This window comes from Camelus ferus, chromosome 15 (assembly GCF_009834535.1).
Source record: "Camelus ferus isolate YT-003-E chromosome 15, BCGSAC_Cfer_1.0, whole genome shotgun sequence".
NCBI classification, from domain to species: domain Eukaryota; kingdom Metazoa; phylum Chordata; class Mammalia; order Artiodactyla; family Camelidae; genus Camelus; species Camelus ferus.
In genome coordinates this window covers 5,761,004-5,779,566 of record NC_045710.1, presented here as the reverse complement: position 1 = coordinate 5,779,566, position 18,563 = coordinate 5,761,004, and the positions used below count along the sequence as shown (strand labels likewise).

The following is an 18,563-nucleotide window of genomic DNA, read 5'->3' as shown; positions in this document are numbered from 1 at the left end:
TTCATCAATTACCACGGAGTTACACACATATGTACGTATCTGTCCTCCCTCCCCTTCCTACGGCTCCACCTGTCCATCCTTCCATTCACTTACCAAGGACTCTCAAGGGACGGGGCTGTGAGCACAAGAATAAACGGGACACAGCGCCCTCTAGTGGCCACTGGTCTTTGGACCAACCTGGTTGTACCAGCCAAGGGAAGCGAGAGGAACGGCGTCTGCCAGTCTAGTACTACATGGGGAACAGTCTTAACACACACTCGCCTGTATGTTCCCAAAGATGCTGATAATACCGACAGAGAACACGCCCTACACGCTGATGCTGAAAGTGATGTGCCGAAGCTCTGTGTTCAGCAGTTTGGTAGCAGTAGTAATAGCTCGAATTGTCAGAGCTTCAGAAATTGCAGGTGCTTCCATATAATACCTCATTTAGTGCAGGCAAGAGCGCCTGGAGGCGAACAGGGCAGGTGTCTTCACAACTGTGCTCAGAAAGGTGAAGGGTCTTGCTCGAGGCTGTGGAGCTGCACTGCAGCCCTGCCTCCTTGCATGCACTGCCTGTTTTCTTACTCACTGACGCATCCTACCATGTGCCAAGCACATAGTAGGTACTCAATAAATGCTTGACGGATGAATGCTGAATTTACTGAACACAGGGAATTCAAAAGAAAATACACTTGGGCATGTGATCACAGTCCAGAAGTACAAATCTCTTTAGAATTACTAGTTCCCTCAGAAACTCATAGCAAGTCAATACTGCAACTGTAGTCACTAGTTAATTGTGAAGTTATTTTTTAAATGTTCAAGTTACAAAAGTTTTATTCAAGTTAGGAAATAATTCTGGGCACCAGGGATTTTTCACTTCACTAGACCTTTTCTACTGTATCGACTGTGTCATGCTTTTGGTAGGTACAAGTGTACATTTTTACATCACCTGCATAGTCTTAGCATTTTAAAACAAAGATGTCATAGCTCTGACTTCTCTCTCAGAGTGTTTTAAAAGTCCAAGCACTACACTGTGCTCATCTAAGAAAAAGCAGGATTCACGACCCCCGCCATCACCTCATCTCCTGCCAGAGACGTGTTTTAATGGTCCAAGACCCCATGAAGTAATTCCTCAAATTATCCCCAAATACAGCCTCCAGGGAAACAGAAACACCGTGGCATTCCTCAACTTCTACTCGATTTCTGTGGTGTTTGTTTTGAGTAGAAATTGTCACAGAATTAGAGGAATGAAAAGGTAAATGACCATCCTAACTACGCCACAACCTTTCTCATTTTACAAATGCTCAGAAAACAGTACTCTCCAGCTCCCCTGACCCCGCCCCCATAGCATTCCATCTTAATGACAAACATAAGTCAACTCCTTAAACTTTTCAAATGACTGGTGTTAAAATCTATAAAGATACTCTGGGTCCATTAAAAAGGAAGCCCCAGTAGGCTTCATCAAAACACAGAAAGAAAACATCTCATTTCACAGAATGTGGTAGCTGGAAGGGGCCCCCAGAACAATCCCAACTGGTTCCTTCACTTTCCAGACAGGAAAACTGACATCTAACAAAGTAAGTGGCTCTTCCAGGTCACAGACGAGACAGTGGCTTAAAGCTGCTGCAGGTGTCCCACAGAGCTGTACAGAGGAGGGCGGATTAAACCCCGGAAAGAGCTGCAGCCTCCAGGGCTAACGTAATGACCGGATGACCGTGACTTCACCTCGCTGGGCGCTCTGTTTTCATTTCTCAGAAAGCACTGAAATCGTTTCAGCTCTGTCGTGCCCCTTCACACAGCCCTGTTCTGAGGGCCTGGAGGCAAGCATCTTCCCACCCTGTTCCCCCATGCAGTCTGCACACAGCTCAGTAAGCATTTGTGCGATGGGGCGAGCTCAGGCTGGGCTGCACTGAACTCTGTGTCTGAAATGACAGGGAAAATCAATGAATGGATTCTGTGAATCGGAACAGGATTTAAATGTCCTAGAGCTGGCGGGGGTAGGGTGGGGGTGGCTGGGTCACCTGGTGCCCCGCAGTCACAACACACGTCATTGCCCGTCATCCTCTGGACCTCAGAGATGATCTCCTTTGTCAGTTCCTGGACTATGTTGTTTTCTCCCGTATTGTCATCGCCCTTAAAGGCATTGTTTAAAGCTTCTTCCTTGCTGTTCTGCAGCACAGACATCCATCTAGAAAAGTAACAGTCACTGCTGTGTTAGATCCCAAGGACAACTGCTGAGGCCCAAGGTCCCACCTGCCAATGACTTACATTTGACACTCCTGTTCATCCTCTGCTTGAAAGTGGTACGTCCTGTCATCTGCACGGGGAAGAGAGGTTTCATCGATTGTGAGCTTGGACAGTAATCCGCACGGTTTGTCATTAACCTCAGGGACAGCCCTAACTTCACTAGGAGGTCAATGATTTGTGTACAGTCAAGCCCTCCCTCCCGTCCTTCACGGGGGGCACGGGGACAAGGCTGGGGACTGTGGCTTTGTAATGCAAATCGGAGAGCCAGCTGGCTCCTTGGTTCAAGTCTAAAGCGATGCAGCCGAAGCTATTCAATGAAAACCATCACTACCCTTTCAAAAGCTTTTTTTTTTTAACTTGCTACAGAGTTGGCCCCCAAAAGTAATTGTTAAGGCCTTTTGAATGGTAAGGGCCTTTTCTAAGGTGTGTATCTTATAAGCTTTCTGGGATTCTTAGCCCCAAATGCATAATCTCTGTCCAATTGTGGGAAAGCATCAGAGAAGCCCAAACCAAGGAACACTGGACCAAAAAACTGATCAGCCATCTTCAAAAAAAGTATCAAGGTTATAAAAGACAAGGAAAGACACAGAACAGCTACAGACTGTAGGAGACTAGAATGAAGTAGCAGCAGCAATGTGGGGTCCTGGAGAGAAACCCAGAACAGAAAAAGGTAAAACTTGGGAAGATTCGTGGTCACCAAGCCTTGCAGCAATAGTGAATTTCTGATTTTGACAGTTGCAGCTAAGGTTGGTACTATGTACTCAACAGTGTCGGATAAGCTGTGCTAAGATACCAGTATTAGGGGGACTTGGATGAAGGAGGTACAGAATTTCTGTTTACAATCAGTCCAAAAACAAAGTAAAAAAGAAAATTAAATTTAAAAAACAGAAAAAAAGAGAGACGATTCACTGTCTCCAGATGCAGTGACAAGCAGTGACTGCTCTTGGGGTGCACACTTCACATCTGTGCCCCTCAAAATGGGCAAACACATCATCTTCTAATCGCAGGTTTTAGAACTCCTTGCAAGCACTTCGGTTCTTAGAATAATTCCTGGTGAGCTGACCGGGAGGAGGCTGAGGCCCAGAGAGATGAAGGGGCAAAAACAAACACACCCAGTGGCAGAGGGGTCAGGTTTTCTCTGGGATCCAAACATGAGACTGAGCCGAGCTGAACCGCTGGGAGGTGTTGCAACCAGATCCTGGAAGAGAGTGATCGCTCTCCCTGCTCCCACCTCTACCTGGTGTGCAGAGCTCACCTGGAGGAGGGCCGGGGTAGGGGCTGCGGTGCAGGCAGAGCCACTTCGCACACTAAGTGGATCTCAGAGTCCTCAGGGAGCCGTGACCATGGCAGGCTGTGCCAGAGGCTTGTGTCTGACATCAGCCCTAAAACCCTCCAAGTGTTCCCTGAGCCTCTCCATGGCCAGATCAGGCACAGATCAAGTAGATCAAGCAGAAAGAGGGGGGCGAGGGTGGGGGAGAAAAGTCACCCATTTCCTGTGGCTAATTCTCTGTTCTAACACGTGAACGCTGGAGAACCAGGGGAAATTCTCCGTGAAAGCTTCCAAATAAAAAAGCACTCATATGGACACTTTAAAGATGCCTATAAACCAAGAACAGTTTCTAGCAGCTATTAGAGGGAGAAGAAAACCAAGAGGAGATGGCAGAGACGGTCAGAGCCCTGACGTGACAGTGTCCTGGGAAGGGCTGCTTCTCCGCCCCAGGTCTGGATCCAATTGGCCACAAACCCTCTGCGTGGATCCAGAAAGTCACCGACTGTCGGTGGGCCTGTCCTACTCAGGGGACTGGCCTGGATCACCTCCAAGTTCTCCACACCTTCCACCAGGGGAGGCTAATTGCTCAGGACTGGAGTCTGCAAACAGTGGGGTCAATCTGAGGGCAAGAGGGTTGGACAGGGTCCCGGAAGGGCTGGCCTTGCCGCAGGGACGGCCCACCTGAGAAGCGAGGCCCGCTGGCTGCTTGATCAGAGCGGGGAACCCCTGCCTGCGGAAAGGACTGTGGAGGAGGATCCCGCGGGGAAATGACTGAGGCCAGCGGTCAGTCTGTTCCTCTTCTGGGCTCCCTGGTAAGCCCCAGATACCTGCACAGGGTGAGGGCCAGGAGGACAGGGTGGCCCGAGGGGCCTGGGAGACCCACACCTGAAACAGCATCTCGCTGCCTGCACCTGCAGCTTGACTTCTATTTCTCCAACCACCCGAATGTTTTAACAGCGCAAAGGCGACATGTGTCCCGGCAGCCTGGGCAGTCGGTGGAGTCAGACAGAGCTAGACCTGACCCCACGCCCCCACCTTCTTGGGACGCTCGTCAGATCAGGGCTCTCCTGCCCTGCAACGTGTTCCCTGATGGCTCCTGTGTGGGTCTGACTGGCTTTCACTTTTCTCCGTAACAACCCAAACCCACAGAGCACTGCCACAAAGCATCACCACCACAGACACTCCGAGGGGAGAAACACCTTTTGAAAACTAGCTGAGAATGAAACATGTGTAGGACAGGGATTCATTCTACCCAATGGAGGACATTGGGAAGAAGAAGAGATGAGAGCTTTTTTCAAAGATGTCAACGGACTCTGGCAAATTGACAGCAGTGCCTCAAATCAGACTCAGTGAGTCCTTCCAGGAATCAGAGGCTGGAGCCCTTTCTGCAGGTACTATGTATTAGGATTATGTACTGGCCACTAGAGCAAAGGACACTGACGGAACCTGGACAAACGTCCGCTTGCCAGAGCGCACACCCGTCACCAGATTACACAGAACCACCATCCGTGCATCTGGGGGACGTGGTGACTCCTGCTCGGTCAGCTGTTAGGCGAGCTCACCACCGGCTGGTCCTCCTCTGTGCCTGGCCAGCTGTTGAAACGTGCAGGTTGGGGAATGCTTTGGACTTGTTTACAAGCATGAAATAAATGCTTCTGCACACATGGTCTCTAACGGGGGCCCCCACAAGGGGTGCTGGAGTGACTGGGGCAGAAGAAGGAGGGCTGGCACCCACCTCCACGCATGCAGAACCCAGTCAGGCTTGGTTAACTACATGCCATCAGCTCCCGGAGGGTCACCCACTACTTCTCATGGGTTACTGCTTCAGAAAATGGAAAGGCCTCAAGCTCTCTGAGTGTCCCCAGCCACTGGCTGACATCAGAGTGCACCATTCTCTCCCTTTTACTGTAACTTTTTATTGCCATCTAAGGGTAGATAATCCCAGCCGTGATCACATTTTAAACTGCGGTCAATTCTCATTTCACACTGTCCTGAATGAGTGAAGGATCTGAGAGCGAGCTTTGGGGAGGAGGTAAAGGAACCAGTGGGCCTGACTAGACTGAGTGGGGCCCGGGGCTGGGAAGAGGATACGGTCAATTTTTATTTTACAGATCCGTCTAGAATCTGTAGAACAGAACAAACCCAAACCCTTCCCACACACCACACAGCTCAACATCCTCCCGCAGCTCGGAAACCACCGTGGGCCTCCATCTCCCCACCTCGCAAGGCGGACACGGTAATCACTCCCGCACAAGTCTGCTGCGTGCACTTCACTGACAGTAAGCACCGCCCACCCGCAGCAGTCCAGTCCAGCCCACGTCTGAAGGAGCAGCCATCTCCTGCTCGGGGACACTGAGGCAGATACAACGGCACCATCTTCCCAAAATGCGTGGTCTGGAGTTTTTCTCTATAAAAGAACTCTTGTGCCCTAATCCCTAGTGATGGCCTTTGAAAGGGAGCTGGCCCCTTCCTTCCCCCTGACTGTAGCCCTGCCACCTAGAACTGCCAAGACCAAACCCACGAGTGGGGCAGGGCTGTCCTCGGAGTCAAGTCCTCCACTGCAGAGACCGACACGCAGACAATTCTGAGCGGGAAGGGAAAGCATGCAGTCACCCAAAATAAAGGCATTTCTCTTTGAGAACTGATTCTTCAAAATGCACTGTTTGAAATGGGGTTGATGCCCTAGAAGAGTTTAAAATAATCTCTCTGCGGGAGAGCGTCTGAGAAATAAACTCACGTGAAATTAGGTCAAAACACTTCTTTTCCTCGGGGTTGGTCTTCACTTGGCAGGTTAACAGGTTGAGCTTGGCAGGAGGCCGGTTAGCCTGTTGGAAGACAAAAACCGGAGATGGGTCGGAAGGAATGGGAAATCACGGGATCACTTCTTGTTAAATACAGCAGGGACAGGTTTGCAAAGACAGCTTTCTGAAGGCAGATTTTATGTAGAAGGCATGACAGAGGCACAGGGTGTCCCCAGGGTCTCAGCTCCCAGGGGTCCCTGCATGGGACACCTAGGGGCCCACGTGCCCACCTGGACAGGGGACAAGTGATGCTGGTCCCTGAGATCAAAATGCTCCCTGGCTACAGCTCTGAGACATTCTGTCCTGACCAGCTGGGAACACAGGCACCAAGTTCAGTTTCTAGGTGATCTCAGAAATGTTTTCCTGAGTGTCAACACTCACCTTCAGGGAAGCTAATCTCACAGCACAGAAATGACAGAAAAATTATTTTCCCTACTTTCTGAAATAATGACAAATGATAAATTCGTAAGCCTTAACGCCAACAATCCGTCAATTCAGTTTCAACGAACCCCACCTCATTCACACGCACATCCCCCAGCTCCGCTGACCCTGCCTCCACACACAGTGGTAATAAGAGATCATGATACGTTTGCGTCAGAGACATGCCAAAAATGGCTATTTCATGACCATTTCAAAAACTATCACAACTAGTCCAAAAAAGCAAAGAGGGTAAGAAGATAATTTCAGGGAAAAAAAATTCTGAATGGCAAAATGCCTCTCAGAAATCTTAGCGAAATCTTGGTGAAATCTTCAAATATGAATGGCTTGTCTTACCCACCCACCAAGTGGCTGGAGACCAAATAAAATGCCTAAGACTACAGTCACTCGTTTATCCCTTCCCGTGGCCACCAGCCATGTCAAGAAATTGTAAAAGCTTGGATTTAGGATTCATTGAGATACACGCAGATCTGCATTTAAAGACCCCTCTCTGCTGAGCTCACAGAGTCAGGGTGAGGGAGCGTGGCCTCCATTGCAACAGGACTGAGATCCTTGCAGCGTGAACAATTCGGGTTTGACAAAAGGAACTTGGGATAAACAGGGCTGTACTGGGCTCTCCTGGTTCGTGGCTGCGCTGACCCCATCGCTTACATGGAAACCACCGGGTATTCTCCACAGCCTGGAGATCCTAACAGACTCCCCAGATCATCAGAAACCAGTATTCGAAGACTCTAAGCTCTGCCTGATCCCGCAGACCTTGACAATTCCAAGTGAAAGCACTGTCAGTCCAATATTGGATCTTTATCAATAGAATGAACGGGCTCGTCCAGGAACCATTACTCCAAATGTATTTCTGTGGTAGGTATTTCTGTGGTAGAAGCCCACGCCATAGATGCAACCGAGCACTTTATCAAGGTGTTTGTCCCATAAAAAGTACATGTCTATTCGGTTACCTCTTGAGGTCACACAACTATGCAGGTGCCTTTGCTGGTGGCCGCTGAGACTCAAGACACCGGAGCAGTAGGAGTTGGTGCACTTTGGTAAACACAGAAACACTTTCACGGGACAAGAAGAGGGTTTTGAATAATCGCAGCCACCTTTCCCCCCGGCTGCTGCCGCCGCCATCCCATTATGCACCTGCATGAGGCACACACTGTTCTAGCATGTTTAATGAATTAACTCATTTCATTCTCTTAACTGCACACTGAGGTAGGAACTACTCCAAATTTATAGATAAAGAGACTGGCTGCAATAGGTTAAAAAATTTGAGCTTATACAGCTTGGGGGCAGTGAAGCCAATATTTGAACGAGCCAGCCTGGCCCCAGGGCCCAAGCTCCTAACGGCCAGTCCCTTGGGCCCTCAGCATGGCCCTCAGAAAGCAGCCACCTCCTGGGTTATCTCTAAGCATCTTGTCCTGCAGCCAAGAGCCACACATCAGTGACTAGCACCCTCTCCACCCCCCCTCTCCGACTTGTGGTTCTCTCCCTGTGCTGCTGGGAAAGTTGTTCATTCTCACCAAGACACAACTACCGTCAAAGACGGATTTCTTACTTCACAGCGTATGCACCGCAGGATATGGAGAAACATTCAGGGCCTATGAGTGAAGTAGGAAGAACGAGAAAAGAATAACTGTGGCTACTGTTCAAAGATGACAAGCTGTGAAAATGTTCCAGAAAACACAGAAGCTGACCATCTTAAGCGGCTCTAAGTCCCACATGAGTCATTGTTTGCTACTGGCCTATTCAGATTAAGTATTAGCTGCCAGCAAAGCTGTAAGAAAAATTTACAGAAGAAAATTTCAAAATAGAGAACATTCTATCTGTTGAATTCCCTCCCTGCCACAGTTTGAGTTAAACGCTGTCATCATTTAAATTTAGCTACAGAACAGGTCTATCTAACTCATCGGGTACCGGTGTTCCTTGGGAGCCCAACTTGAGAATCCCCGGTTTGGAAGGATAGGAAACAGACCCGCCCCTCTGAGCGTTTGCCTCGGAGGCGTGGACTGCCAGTGAAGCTCCCATCTCAGTCAGGCCATTCAGTTTCCCATCAGTGTGTCAGGCTTTTAAAAGGAAGTTTGTATTTTTCTTTCCGCATGATTGATAATCATTTAAAAATTTTTTTTCAGATTGTGTAAGAACCAACAGACATTTCTTCCAGCTTAACACGGTCCCCAGCCTTTGGCAGTGTGGCAAAGCTATGAATTTGGCAAAGAGGATCCCTAATTAGAGTTATTTTGTCCCAAGAATCACTTCTTCCTGTGCCAGAAAACACAATAAGCCTTGGCTAACGGGGAATACCAACTTGGGCTTCCACTGAATTCACCCCAGATGTTACTGCTGTCCGTCTGCTAACACAGAATCCAACACTCTCATGTCCTAGAGGCTGCCAGCTTCCCGGGAGGAAACCGGCTTTCCTAACAGTGCAAACACACCCTGCACTTCCACGACTGAAAGACCCAATTCTTAGCCGAGTTCTGCCCTTAGATCCCCATTCACTTGCTTGAGTCTTGGAAAAAAACTGCCTTTTTTTTCCCTGATGGTAGATTAGCGTACTCAGGGAGATGCTGGCTAAGCAGGCAAGCTACACAAGGAGCCAAATCAAAACAAAACCAAACGAAAGGGCATCTCTCACCCCTCCCCCTTGGTAGAGGCTCATTTACAGCACAGTGTGCGATGCTCCAGAGATGCAGGGGCACTGGGGTGTCGGATGCTGCCCCCAGCACGCAGGACACTCAGGGGAAGGAGAGGGATGAGCTCCTCGTAGCGGAAAGGGAGCTGCCCCGGGAACCCAGCTGTTTCCCAGGGAAGGCGGAGGGACAGAGCCTCCACCGGCCCCTCCTCTGAGCTGGAGGCAATGGCCACTCCGGCCACTCCAGTCCCAGGGAGCTGGAGGGAGGAGGAGGCATCCAGAGAGTGGAGATTCGCTCCTCACCACCCTCAACCCCAGCACAACGCACTTCCTCAACACGCATGTGGTGTGACAAGCTGAGCCGTCAGTCTGCTGGGAAAGCTAGTTAGAACTGTACTATCTGCCAGCAACCGGGGCACCCCATCAACATTCAGACAAAAACATAAGCCTCCATGTCTTTCGAGAGGCAGCTTGAGCAATGGAAGTGATGAGAACCAAAGTTCACGCCGTCAGCAAAGGATTACCAGGCCTGCTTTCGTTTCTGTGGTGGAGGGGGAGCCAGGCTGGCTTGAGCCAAGGTCCTGGGTCTAGCGCAACACTTCAAGGAAGCAAATACATCAAATGACTTCACAGCTGTGAACAAGCATGAGATGAAACTCGGCCTGATTTCATGAGTAAGAGACAGTAAACCTGAGTTAAAACAAACAACCGAGTAGAAAACAATTCGAAAGCAAATCACAGACTCACAGGTGTTTAGAGCAGGAAGGGGGCCTGGCTTTCATCCAGTCTGACATCCGTGACTTTAAAGAGGAGAGGTGGTAAGCAAGCTGGCTTCCCTTAGTCTACAGCACTCGCACCCAGACACACACGCACACGGCTGCATGGAAAGAACGTTACAGCAGGATCCAAACCGCACGGCCCCGGGAGGGACGTGGTGTGTAAAGAAGGCCAGTGAAGGCTGGATTTTGGAAAAGAGAAATGACCTTTATTTGCTCAGACAGGAGATACATTCAATCCCCAAGGTCAGACGGCCCCAGAGACGACACTGGTACCTGCTGGTTGTACTGTCTCTGTCTTCCCACACAGAGTCGGCAGAAATGAAGGGACACCCCCCTCCCCACCCGTGGAACACGATCCACGCTGCAGTACCATCCGTCCCAGGTGGGGTTTTACTCTGCCGCCTTACTCCTAAGTACCCAGAAGGGCCGTTCCTTTGGAACCGCACTGAGCCATGACCTGTCCAGGGGCCTGAAAAGCTTGTCTGAGCTCCTGCCTGGCTCTGCCTTCCACAGAGGGAACTGGTGGGCCCAGGGGAAGGAAGAAGCAGACTGAGGCTCACCCCCACTACCGCCACCCACGGGGCTGAGGTCAGGGCCAGGCCTCCTGTCCAGGGCACAGAAATGCAGGCCACCATCAATGCTGATTCAAACAGCAACCAACTCAGCCTTCAGACATTTTCGAAAATGTCTACCAGCCGACGTGGCTTTCACTGGTTCCTGCTACGCCAGGTAAGGTGATAACATGCCTAGCGCCTCTGTGGAAAAGGGCTGTGTTAGTAACTGTGGTTACAGTCCTTGGTCTAAGAAAGCCAGATTAGTAAGCCATTTTATTGATTGGTTTTTCAATTGGTGCAACGTTCAGGGCTCAGTCCCCTGCATGGGCAGTTATACATGGGGTTGTAGAAAAAGAACTTTGTTAAGGCCGGGTGCAGTATGTCTATAATAAAATTACTGCAATCTCTCTTCTCTTGGATGTCTGGCTCCCAGAGTCCTGGCCACCTAAACTCTGTTCCCTTAATGGAAAAGCAGAAATCTTCCCAAGTGTGATGTTCAATTTCTGGAGACAAAGAAAGCTGGGGAACGGCTTGCTGCTTGTTTCCAGAAGTCACGGGCATCTAAATTCAGACCACCTGGCTCCTCGCATATTCCTGACTCTGCTCCTTAGTGAGCGAAAGACAGCAAGGTGTCCCTGACCAGGAGAGTGCAAATGAGGGGCAGGTACACCAAACCGGGGAGGAGCCCAAACAAGCTTTCCTCAGCAGGGAACATCTTTAAAAGGCATCCTTCGTGCCTCAGCACGCGCAGAGCCAAGTGAGTCCCCTCGGGGCCCTACCACCCGCCCCTAGAAGAAGATTATACTTACGGTGCCATGGGATATAGTCAGAAAACCATTTCTGACTGAGCATTTCCTCTTCTGCCACACTTTTCGGATCCTTACAGATAAATGGGGAAAAAAAGGAGAGTTCAGAAATTTTGGACACAGGCAATAACAAACACACTAAAATTCTAGCCGCGCCACCTACATACCCATCGCTTTTCTTGTAGAGGCTGCCATTCCGCTCGGTCCCGTGTTCCTTGTTTCCCTGAGGCTGATGTAAGCTGTAGGCTGTGCTCTGGCGAAGTTGTGAATCCTGGAAATGGTCAAGATGTTGTTTTTGATCCCGCCTAGATTCCAATTTTTTAAAAAGCAGTACACAAAGAACACTTTTCCGCTAAATTTTTTTTAAAGAGAAATCTCCCCTCTTACCACACCAATAAAGACTAAAAACACATATCCAGGAACTCATAAATGCCATTTAAAAGCACAGAGGAGGAAACGGCAAAAACCAGTATCCCCAAACTGGCCGAAAGGACGAGCCATTTGGAAGTTATGAGATTTTACTTATTTATGAGCCTTAAGTCCCTGAGAGTGGCAAGAAGCTCCTGGCTTGGCAACAGCAGCCCACGAGGAGGAAGGAAACCCGTGTGGGAAAAGGCAGGGCTTTCAAGCAAAAGACACAAAACAATGTTCTGCCTCATGCTTTAGGCAAGTTACTTGCATTCCCTGCCTCAGTTTCCTCCTGAGCAAACAAGATCTAGTAAGGACAGCGAATGCAGGAAGGCGTGAGTGGGACCAGGTGTGTGAACACCTGCTACATGACAGGCATGAGCAATATTCACTTCCTGACCCTGGCAATCCCAGCAGAGGCGCCATGGCCTTGACCCCAGCTGCCTCAGCCTCGGGGCAGACAGTCCACTTGGTCAGCTGAGAATCTGGTCAAGTCCACCACAACTGGGAAACTCCAGCCTCCAGCTTCTCGGGGGCAAAGACCATCAATGAATCCCCTGGACCTACGTCCAAGGTCTGGGATCCAAGACGTACTCCACTGGTGTTTAACAGATGATCCCAGAAGTGCCAGAGCCGGAAATTCTGGCAAAGGTAACAAAGGGGAGCAAAGTGTGAACAAAGAGTTCACAGGTCACCCAGGCAGGGCTAAGCGCTGCCTCTGTCTGTCCCTGAGAGCCCCCACCCAGTCCTTTCATCACAGAAGGAAGAAAAACAGTGGAAAGTAAGTGATCTGCTCAAGGCAGAGGTCTTGGAGCCAAGCGGAGGGTGGGAGGGAATTCTGCATCGCACTGATGTCCCTTCCACAGCACCACGTGCCCTCACCAGAGGACGCCCACGAACCCAGGGCCGGCCTCAGCTCCAGTGTCAAGCAGCTGGCCATCCCATGGGGAACCAAGCACCGCCCAAGCGGTGGAAGAACCAACACACGACAGTCACTGTGGTCTGAACCAAATATAAGGCTTGAGAAGTGAAGAGTCAAACAGACAAAACCATGGGAGAGTCTGCAAGAGGTGAGTTTTAAAGATGAAGGCAAGAACTGGCAGAGGAGAAGGGGAGGGACACACACAGAGGAGGGAGCGGCGGCCATGGCGCCACCCAGGGAAACAAGGACAAATGCAGCAGCTCAGACAAGGCGGGCCACTGGCTGCAGGGATGGGCAGGCTGGAGTCAGAGTCTAGACTCCATCTGAAAGCAGCAGCCGCCTGGACTCTTGGCAGCCTTAAGGAAAAGATTTCCAAAACGTAAGTTTTTAATTTGGATGAAGTCCAATTTATCTACTCTTTTTTTGTCATCTGTACTTCAGGTGTCACATCTAAGAAGTCATTGCTAATCTAAGAGCATGAAGATTTACATCTGTTTTCTTCTAAGAGTTTTATAGTTTTAGCTTTTACACTCAGGTCTCTGGTCCATTTTGAGTTAATCTTTGATCATGGTGTGAGGCAGGCGTTCCAAATTCACTCTTTTGCTTTGGTCAGCCAACTGACCCAGCATCATCTGTTGAAATGATGATTCTTTTCATTGAATTGTCTTAGTGCTTCTGTTGAAAATCAACTGGCCATAAACATAAGGGTTCATTTATGGACTCACTTTTATTTCACTGATCTATACGTTCATCCTTACGCTATGCCGCTGCCACACTGTCTTGATTATTACAGCACTGTGGTAAGTTTTGAATCATAAAGTGTGAGTCCTCTAACTTTGTTCTTCTTTTTCAAGATTGTTCTGGCTATTCTGGGTCCCTTGCATTTCCTTATGAATTCTGGAATCAGCTCATCAATTTCTGCAAAAATGCAGCTAGGATTCCGATAGGGTTAGCCCTGAATCTGTAGATCAGTTTGGGAAGTACTGTCATCCTAACAATATGAAATCTTCCAATCTATGAACATGGGCGATCTAGCACTGAATTTTTTAAACTCTAAAATATATATGGGATATCGTTGCAAAATTTTTTTTAAAAAAATCTTAATCTGCGAAATAAATAATGTGCTCGAGCATTCCATTACTGAACTGACAACAGAGCCCGAATAAGCAGACCCCAAATAGGAGCAATGTCCTTATTTTCCACAGGGAGTTCACGCAACACTCATGCCTCTGGACAACTAGGGAGAGCAGCTCATTCCCCGGGTGAGGATGCTCCCAGGTTCCACATTCTCTCCAAAGGGCAGCTCATACTAGCACCGGAAATTTGGAGCAAACCCAGCTTTAAACATCAACGGAAATGAATGCAGTGGAGGAGAAACAGAGAAATACTGTTCACCTGCATGAATCTCTGTGAAAGGCTAAAAATAAACCTGTCAAAAGAATTACACAACCAAGGGATACATCTATTGATTTGCAAAGGAAAAAAAAACTGCACAAAATGGGTAGCGAAATCATGTGGCAACACCGCTAAAAGTGTTCATGCCAAGCATGTTAATCAAAACTCTTCACGGAAAAAAAAAAAAAACCAAAAGCTCTTCACAGGTCTTATGAACAGGGTAAAAGGACACTCTTCTTTCCAACAGAATCAGATCCTATGCCAGAGGCTAGGGAAGAAATTACTGCTTCGTTCTTCAGACAAGGCATTTCTTGAATTAAAAAATGCAAGCAAATCTGAAACTATAAATTTTAAAATTTAAAAGTAAGAGGAATATAATCTATTTAACATAAGATTGAATCTGCTTTAGAACTAATTATTTCAACATCTTCTAGGTGACCCAACAAAAACAGCCTTTCTTCACCTGTTTCATATAACACCTGATCCAGGGAAGGGGTAAAAAACGAAGCTGGCTCTTCCACACAATCAAGATGTCAATTTAATGGAGTATAATTCAAGAAAAAAGAGCCTTTCTTTCTGGGGAGAATCATCATCTAACAATACAGACAGGCAACTAGCTGGGGGGTCCACGATGCCCGGATTCTTGGAGACTCTGCAACGTACTCTGTGCTCCCCTGGGAGAGCCAAGGATGCCCCAAGACTTGACTGCGTGCGCCTCGCCACGTGCAGACTCTGTATGTCTGAAGCACGTAGGTTAAGTGGACATTCTATGGACCTGCAGAAAGCTCTCATAAAATCCTACAGACATCCACATATCCTCTGTCCAATGACATCCAGACAAGTTCTCAGATCCTATGGATATAGGTTTACCCATAACATCAGACGTATTCCCAAGCCCCCGAGCCCCCAGAGCATCGCAGACACTTTAACGTTTTCTATCCATGTCTCAGGAATTCTGTGCTCAGACAGTTACTGTGATGAATGGGTTACCAAGGACTCACCTCTGGATGCTTAAAGTTTCTCTGCCCAGGGAGGGCTGTGATGGCCAGTCACTCCCCACCTTCCCAAGCTGTGGCAGGTATGTCCACGGGAGCTGGAGTCTGTGCTAAGCAACCTCTAAGCCGTGGTCTAAGAACAGTGTTTCCAAATCTCATTACCACCTATTCTTCATTATTTCTGGGTAACTGTTTTAAAGATTCTACCTGACACAAGATATTACAGTCACACGATAGAGCCTGAAAAGAACAGTCCTGCCAGGAGCAGACCAGAGCTCAGGCCTGGCCCCAGCACTCCTGAGTGGGCCGCCGCAAGTGCACTCATCCTCTCTCAGACTCCAGTCGTAAACAAGGGCTTCCACCACCTGCCCCGCCACGCCACTGTGAGGATCACTGGTCACGCTCATAAAGTGCCTGGGAACACCTGAGGGGTCCAGCACGCAGGAAACGCCAGACCACAGAGAGCAGGTCCCTAACAAGGAGGGAGAGGACAGCTGGGGTGCTGACCAGGCACGGAAACCGGGACGTGCGTGTCATGGGAGACCTGAGTCACGAAGACAAGGTGCCAGATGACAAGCCAACAGAGAAGGGTCAAGTGGAACCCCTTGAGAAAAACCACCGCCCCCCCCCCCCCATTATTGTTCAATGACCAAGAGGCGGGGAACTGGGCCCTCTTTGTTCACTGCTATATCGTCAGCATCTGGGAGCTCAGTATTTGTTGAATGAATGAATGAACCAATGCCAGTTTATTAAGTCAACGTGTTAACTGCTTTACAGAACTTATTCCTTAGATCTCATAACAACTCTCTGAAGTAGGCAATGTCGCTCCTATTTTACAGATGAAGAGGCCAAGGCATGGAGAAGTCAGAGAGTTCAATGTCATTCTGGCAGAAAGCGGAAGACCTAGGAATCAAATGGTAAGACACCTGCTCTTCCGCTCAGCTAGACAGCGAGCTACCCAGGCACGCTTCCTGCCCCAGTCAGGAGCTGGCCTGCCTGTCCCCACCCGCTGGGACTCTACTAACTCTGAATCATGCCCCAAACCCTCCCTCCTGACACACACCTGCCTACTGCAAGCCGGAGTGACACCCGTTCTTGGAGCTGACCTCAGAGCTCTCTCCACACTGGACTGCACTCACTTCTCCTTCAAGACCGGGAGACTTTAGGAGGTTAGAACCATATCTGCCTTGTTCTGGTGTGTCTGTGCAATGCCTGGCTGAGAGTGACCGCTGAGAACATGGCAGTCGAATGTGTGAATCCACAAACAAGTCTTCCACCCAAGCAGAACTGAAGGCCAGTCCTAGGCTACCCAGGGCTTGGCAGGAGAGGCAGGGAGGCGGACACCTGGCCCTAGGGTAGTGACTAAGGCCAGCTTTGGACATGATAGGACGTGCCAGTCCAGACCGGAAAAGCAGAGCGAGGAGAAAATTACGACTGTGATGGTGCTCCACTGCTTGGACAGCACCTCTATTCCACCACATCCCACTAGACAAGGACGCTTTCAGAGGGGGAAGCAAAGCTCACAAGAAGAGAGAGACCACACCTGAGATCTCCAAAGTGGAAACACCATTGTGGTTTCAGCACTTACACCTACCAAGGCCACCCCCCCAGAGCCTGAATCCTCCTGCAGCGGCACAAGCCTGGGTTCCCAACATCAAACAGCAGAGGATCCTCCGGCACCACAGGGGGAACCTGTCCCGGCAGAATCCCCACTGAGGTGGACGCTCATGGGATGCGGAAGGCAGGAGAAGGGAAGGCTCGCAGGGATAAGGTTCATGCAAGATGAGCAGTACTGAAGGGTTTTGACTTGCTAGAAGGAAGGGATCTTTTCCAAATGTTAAAACCACGATGGATATAGAGGTGTTCACTGTACAATTTTTCAATCTTTTTGTAAGTCTGAAACTTCACAAAATAAAATAATAGATAAATCAAACAGTAGCATCCTCTTCACAGAGAGCAGAAATATTAAGAACAAAGTAGGACATGAATGATCTGGAGGTGTCGGGGCACTGAAATCATAATGACAGGACTCCTTTCCAAAGTGGAGCTGAGGGAGACAGAGAAGCAACCCCAAGCCCCCATGTGTAATGGACACGTGCTTTACTTAGACCGGACGATTGACAGTTAAGATTTGTAGGAAGAAAACAGGAGTAGCTCCACCAACCATCAGTGCAGTTTCCCTGGGACATGTTACCTAATTTTTATGGACTGTAATTATGTAGTTAGATTTAGAAATTTTTAATAACACTGAATAAAACCCATCAACACTTTCAGTTTTCTATGTCACAGATGAGAATCCAAAAACAAGGAATGTGAGCTGAACAACAATGCCCAGATGTTCAGTTCTCATAATTGGAAGGACCCCGGTCGTAAAAAGTATTTTAAAATAGGTAAAATTTAACTTACACACATTGGCTTACTACTTGTGATTGTGTTCACAGACTGTCCCATTTACAGAATACCATCATCAAAAAGCAATGCAGGGTGTGATACACAGAAAACACGACTCATTCACAACCAGGAAATCGGTGAATTTGCTCTCTGGACATAGAGCCGAAGGAGAGCAGTAAAGAAGATGCACGTGACCTGTCTGCGCAATCCAGGGCAGACGGGCCGGTAAACAGAAAACACAGAAACAGCAAACCATATAAGACTTCTGGTCTATGCTGGTAAATCTGTTACACTTTCAGCAAAGCTATAAATAACCAGCTTTCTGACAACAGCCAGTTTTCCCAAACCGCCTCCTTCTGCACAGCCAAAGCAAACATGGCCCTTGCACTGTGCCCAGAGGCTACTGAACGCCAACATCTGCTCTCTTGTGTTTCTAACCTGAGCTCTGCTTCACGTGTTTGATCCTCCTCCTCCTCGGACAAGAGCCCAATGGAGAGCTGGCTGCCTTGGTGGCATTCTGGTTCCCACATTAGTGCTGCCTCTTCTGGTCACAATCAGGCCACTATATTCTCCATACTCTGAGTTCTTTTTTCTTCTTTTCCTCCTTTTATTCCATGTTTGAGAATATCAAAGTGTCAGGACCTATATTCTCTAGACTGGGAGGAAGTTCCCGTGCTCTGGGTAATTCCCAGCACCACACGTGACCCTCAGTCTGCCAGTCTCTCACTTTTGACCCATGTTTACCAAGAGCCTACTAAATGAGCCACATGGTACCATGACGTGATAGCCAGAAAGGCCCAGAAGACAGGAGGGCATCTTCAACCTGGAGCTGGAGAAAAAGCATCTGTGCACCTGCAGACACGGCCAACAACCCTCAAACTCTATATGCTGCGACTGAGAGATGTCTTTCAAACAGAGTGTGTGAAGCACATCACCGGGGCTGGGGTGA

At 48.8% G+C, this 18,563-nt stretch overlaps 1 protein-coding gene across 5 annotated transcripts in view; it reads right to left on the bottom strand.

The window, feature by feature from the left end:
- Positions 1–18,563, bottom strand: part of ASAP2 (ArfGAP with SH3 domain, ankyrin repeat and PH domain 2) — a 147,755-nt gene that overhangs the window by 34,535 nt on the left and 94,657 nt on the right. For all 5 annotated transcript variants that reach the window (XM_032496988.1, XM_032496990.1, XM_032496987.1 and 2 more), the window contains 5 exons: positions 11,671–11,774; positions 11,507–11,576; positions 6,234–6,321; positions 2,248–2,296; positions 2,001–2,167 (listed from right to left, as the gene is read on the bottom strand). In XM_032496988.1, the coding sequence (XP_032352879.1) occupies positions 2,001–2,167; positions 2,248–2,296; positions 6,234–6,321; positions 11,507–11,576; positions 11,671–11,774 (478 nt within the window). The remainder of the gene's footprint in view (positions 1–2,000; positions 2,168–2,247; positions 2,297–6,233; positions 6,322–11,506; positions 11,577–11,670; positions 11,775–18,563) is intronic.